General features: G+C 26.6%; 1 protein-coding gene across 2 annotated transcripts in view; it reads right to left on the reverse strand.

The window, feature by feature from the left end:
- Positions 1-3,045: 3,045 nt before the first annotated feature.
- LOC107679945 (F-box-like/WD repeat-containing protein TBL1XR1-B) overlaps positions 3,046-5,793 on the reverse strand; it is a 30,843-nt gene continuing 28,095 nt past the window's right edge. For both annotated transcript variants that reach the window (XM_016475675.1, XM_016475674.1), the window contains exon 15: positions 3,046-3,724. In XM_016475675.1, coding sequence (XP_016331161.1) covers positions 3,698-3,724 — 27 coding nt within the window. In that variant the 3' untranslated portion in view covers positions 3,046-3,697. The remainder of the gene's footprint in view (positions 3,725-5,793) is intronic.

Genomic DNA, 5,793 nt, shown 5'->3' on the forward strand with positions numbered 1-5,793 from the left:
ATCATTACTCCAGTATAAAGTGTCACATGATCTTCAGAAATCATTCTAATATGCTGATTTATTATTAGAATTATCAAAATATTTTTTGGAAACTGTAATACTTTTTTCAGGATTCTTTGATGAATAAAACGTTAAAAAGAACAGCATTTATTCAAAATATAAATATTTTCTAACAATATAAATCTTTGCTATCACTTCTTATCAATGTAACACATCCTTGCTGAATAAAAGTTTTAATTTCTTTAAAGAAAAAAAATAAAGAATACAAATGTACTGACCACAAACTTTTGAAGGCTAGTGTATATTGTTAAAAAATATTTCTATTTTAAATAAACGCTCTTCTTTATTTGCATATGTCATAAAATGATAAATACCAGATCAGTCCTATATGATGGTCACTCTGAGATCTTCTTATATAATTTGACAAGAATGAATATCAGCTCAAGCAAAAGTAGCGAAACTATTTAAAACCATCCCTTATTTTCAACTTCATTGTGATATTATGATAAAAGAAACAAACTAATACGGTTTACACCAGGGTTATTATTATTGGTAGCTAAAACTAAAATGAAAACATTCAAAATAACATTTTTATTATCGTGGTTTTTGGTGACGTTGTTGAGGATGATCAAACACTTCTTCTCTGACTCTTTAGCCCCGAATTCCTCTCTCATCATCTGTATCAAAAATCATCATCATAAAGCAGATTCAAAATGTTATTATCATGAATCATGCAAGAAGTAATATACAGTAAAATGTAGATCACACAATCAAGGCATGTTTTCATGCTCTTTTTTGTATTAAATGAAAAAAAAAACAATCATATTTAATTATATTTTGGTAATACTTCACAATAAAGTATCATTTGTTAACATTAGTTAATGCATGAACTAACATAAGAAATGAGCCAGTGTTACTTAGGATTATTTTATATTACTATTAGTTTTTATTAATAATTTGAATGGATTTTTAAATATTTTTATTGTAATTTTTTAAACATTTTTAGTAATCATGCGCTTGTTTTTTATTCATTTTTGCTTTTTTTTTTTTTTTTTTTTCCCTGCGGTTTTCCGTCAAAATAAAAGTTCGATGGTTAATCGTTTGAAAATGAAATGAAACCATAAATATTAGTAGTGTAATTTTACAGTTGTACTGTAAATATTTTTACAATTTATTTATAAATTATAATACTTTTTTTTTTTTACAGGGAAATAATATAATAGTAATTAATTTTTTGTATGTGCAAATTTTCATATTTAATAATAACAAATTATTATTATTATCATTATTTTAAAGCCCTATTAATATATAATCACACAATTTTGGCCAAATTGAGCAGCATTAAAGCAGCATTTTTATTAGTTTTTCCTCTTTTTAAAAATTACTGTTTTGCTATTTTAGGTTTAATTAATTTTTATTTCAGGTTCAGTTATAGTTTTTATTATTTCCAGTTAGTAATTTCAGCATTTCAGCTTAAACTCATTTCAGTTAGTTGCCAAAGCAACATTTCCATTTTTGTTTAGTTTAAATTTTTCATATATTATTTATTTTATTTTAGCTTTCAATTAAGTTAACAAAAATGTTGTGTTGAGAAGCTCCGCCCACGCTGAATTCTCATTGGTCCAAAGATTTGACTGGCGGGTCACAGAGCAGTTTCACATTCAGCGTGGAAGGACAAAATACTTCGTAAAGATAGAATAGCGACTGATCATGCGCTTACGGAGCCCCGCACATGATATGTGGGGTAAAAAAACCCATTAAGAATCGTGGCCACATCGTACTAATTTCTTCTCTTCTCGTTTTATTAGTAAACTCTGACGTACTAATTCGTTCTCTCATTTTAATAAATTTGTGGCCACATTTACGAAAACGAGGGAACGAATTCTTAATTCGTACAAATTTCTTCCCTCGTTTTAACTAAATAATGGCCACAAATTTAGAGTTCGTTCCCTCATTTTAAATAAATTACGACAACGAATTAAGAATTCGTCTCTTGATTTAGCAAATTGTGGCGATGAAACGTTAAACTAATTATTTCCATCATTTTAATAAATTTGTGGCAACGAATTTAGAATTTGATTCGTCGTTTTAGTTAATTGTAGCCATGAAACATCGTACAAATTCCTTCCTCGTTTTAACTAAATAATGGCCACGAATTTAGAGTTCGTTCCCTTGTTTTAGTAAATCATGGCCTAGAATTGTTGCATTAATTTGTTCCCTCGTTTTAATAAAAATATGACCACAAATTAAGAAATTGTTTACTCATTTTTATAAATCGTGGCCACGTCATACTAATTTATTCTCTAGTTTTAATTTAGCCATGAATTTAGAATTCCTTCCGGCGTTTTAGTAAATCGTGGTGACGTCATACTAATTTGTTCTCTCAGTTTAAATCGCAGCCACGAATTTAGAATTCGTTCCCTCGTTTTAAATAAATTGCGGCAACGAATTAAGAATTCGTCTCTCGATTTAGCAAATCGTGGCGATGAAACGTTAAACTAATTATTTCCATAATTTTAATAAATTTGTGGCAACGAATTTAGAATTTGATCCGTCATTTTAGTTAATTGTAGCCATGAAACATCGTACAAATTCCTTCCATCGTTTGAATTAAATTGTGGCCACGTCGTAATAATTTGCTCCGTCATTTTAATTAAATCGCAGCCAAGAATTATGAATTCGTTCCCTCGTTTCAGTAAATCATGGCCATGAAATGTTGTACTAATTCGTTCCCTTCCTTTTAGTAAATCGTGTCCACGTCGTCATAATTTATTCCCTCGTTTTAATTAAATCAAAACAAAGGAACAAATTAGTACAACATGGCCACGATTTACTGAAACGAGGGAACAAAATCTTAATTCAGGGAAATTATTTTACTACAACAATTTAACTAACATGAGGGAACGAATAATCAATCGTGGAAATTATTTAAATAAAACGAGGGAACAAATTCTTAATCCATTGCCTCGACAAATATATTTTTGTCCGCATGTCATGTTTGTGGCTCCATATATTCGAGTTAGCCTGTCCACATTGAAATCGAATGTTTAATGCAAATTAGGATTTTGGACCAATGAGATTTCAAGGTGGGCGGGGCTTCCCAGTGCAACGCCACATAAAAGTGATCAACAAAATAAGACAAAAATTCAGATTTGCGTGGAGGAGAGCGCTTTTATTACTTGTCGTTTTATCAAATCACACCTGATTAGGACTCGAGTGTGACGCTGAGAACTGAAACACGGCCCAAAACGCTCGTTTCCCACTTACGATACGATATTTTGAGGCCCTTATCCTCATGATTCGAGTTTCCCGCCGATCCAGCAGGCATGACATGCACAAAATCAGAAAAAAATAACATAAATGTAGCAAAGACTTTAGGAAAAAGATTCGTTTATAAACATATAAACACAGTTTGTAAAATCTGTGTGTTACGGTCTCATTTACATCTTTACATTCATTAAATGTACATCAAGTGGGGAGGATATACACCTGTCCACTTCATGTGCTGCTCAACAGCACGTCTCTGACCATCTCTAGTGGACGTTTCCTCTAGTTTGGTTTTCAACATTTGGATTCTGTTCCCGGTGAAGCCGCGGGTCTCAGTCGACCGGAAGAAACGAGTTCAGTCACAACCGGCAGCCGCTGAGATGCGCTAAAGGCTTTAGCTGCACGATCCTGCGTCCGGATTCACCGAGAGCTATTTCCGTAAATCAAGAACATAGACCTGGAAAAACAACACAATGTTTAAACCAGGTTAAAATTTGTTGAAAATTTGCTGAAAATTTGAAAAAAAATAAATAAATAAATAAATTGTAAAACATTTTTTATTTTTACTAACTGGAAAATAACTACTAATAAACGGACTTAAAACGAGGTAAAAAAAAAAAAAAACTAAAATAAACCTTAATATCAGATGAAAAAATAAATAAATTAATTAATTAATTAAAAAAAAAACAACTGGAAAATCAATAAAAACTAAAACTGAATTAAAACAAAGTAAAAAAATAAATAAAAATAACCCTTAAATATTAGAAATAAACCTAAATATTACATGAAAAACTTACTAAATTAAAATTAAACTAAATTATTATCATTAACTAAAAAGATGTTTTGTTCATTGAAATAAAGCTGAAAATTTGAAAAAAAAAAAAAAAATGTAAAATATTTTTTTTACTAACTGGAAAGCTTTTGATTATTTAAATTTAATGGAACCATTCAAATGGAATCCAGAAAATAATGGAAAACAGAATTTGGTAAAGATAAAACTGTAAAACTCAATTAATTAGACAGACCTGGAAAAACAACACAATGTTTAAACCAGGTTAAAATTTGTTGAAAATTTGCTGAAAATTTGAAAAAAAATAAATAAATAAATAAATTGTAAAACATTTTTTATTTTTACTAACTGGAAAATAACTACTAATAAACGGACTTAAAACGAGGTAAAAAAAAAAAAAAACTAAAATAAACCTTAATATCAGATGAAAAAATAAATAAATTAATTAATTAATTAAAAAAAAAACAACTGGAAAATCAATAAAAACTAAAACTGAATTAAAACAAAGTAAAAAAATAAATAAAAATAACCCTTAAATATTAGAAATAAACCTAAATATTACATGAAAAACTTACTAAATTAAAATTAAACTAAATTATTATCATTAACTAAAAAGATGTTTTGTTCATTGAAATAAAGCTGAAAATTTGAAAAAAAAAAAAAAAATGGAAAATATTTTTTTTACTAACTGGAAAATAAATACTAATAAACTGAATTAAAACCAAGTAAAAAAAAAACGAAAAAAAAAAAAACGAAAATAAACCTTAATATCAGATGAATTTTTTTTTTTTTTTTAAATGTTGCCTTGACATGAAATAACCTTTTAGTAACCTTTTTACTAACTGGAAAATCAATAAAAACTAAAACTGAATTAAAACAAATTAAAAATAAAAATAAAAATAACCCTTAAATATTAGAAATAAACCTAAATATTACATGAAAAACTTACTAAATGAAAATTAAACTAAATTATTATCATTAACTAAAAAGATTTTTGTTCATTGAAATAAAGCTGAAAATTAGAAATGCAACTAAGTAAAATAATTTTTAAACTAACTGGAAAATAAATACTGATAAACTGAATTAAAACAAAGTAGTAAAAAAACTAAAATAAACCTTAATATCAGATGAAAAAAAAAAAACAACCTTGGAAAATCAATAAAAACTAAAACTGAATAAAAAAAAAGATTTATTTTAATTTAAATTTTAAAAAAATTACCCTTAAATATTAGAAATAAACCTTAATATTAGATGAAAAACTTAAATTAGAAATTTTGCCTTGGCAACTAACTGAAATAATTTTATTTGGTTTAAGTTGAAGCACAAAAATGACTAACTGGAAATAAATAAAAACAAACTAAAAGTCAAATAAATAATAAACAAACTAAAATAAACCTAAATATTAGATGAAAAACGTACTAAATGAAAATGAATGTAAAATAACTGAAATAAGTTTGTTGAAGCACTAAAATTATTAATAAAAAATAAAGCTCAATTAAAACAAAGTGAAATAAAAATAAATGAATCCCAAATAACCTAAAATAAACCTAAAAATTACACCAAAAACCAATAAAAATGACAACAGCACATAATTACTAAAATTAAACTAAAATTAAAATGAACACTGAAATATAAAAAATATTTTTTAATAATTTAAAATAATAATAAAAAGTATAATAGTTTATAAATACTAAAGTACTAAATAATTTAATTAATATAATTTATTTTGTATTTTT

The sequence above is a fragment of the Sinocyclocheilus anshuiensis genome, unplaced genomic scaffold (genome assembly GCF_001515605.1).
Source record: "Sinocyclocheilus anshuiensis isolate Anshui unplaced genomic scaffold, SAMN03320099.WGS_v1.1 scaffold244, whole genome shotgun sequence".
Classification (NCBI taxonomy): domain Eukaryota; kingdom Metazoa; phylum Chordata; class Actinopteri; order Cypriniformes; family Cyprinidae; genus Sinocyclocheilus; species Sinocyclocheilus anshuiensis.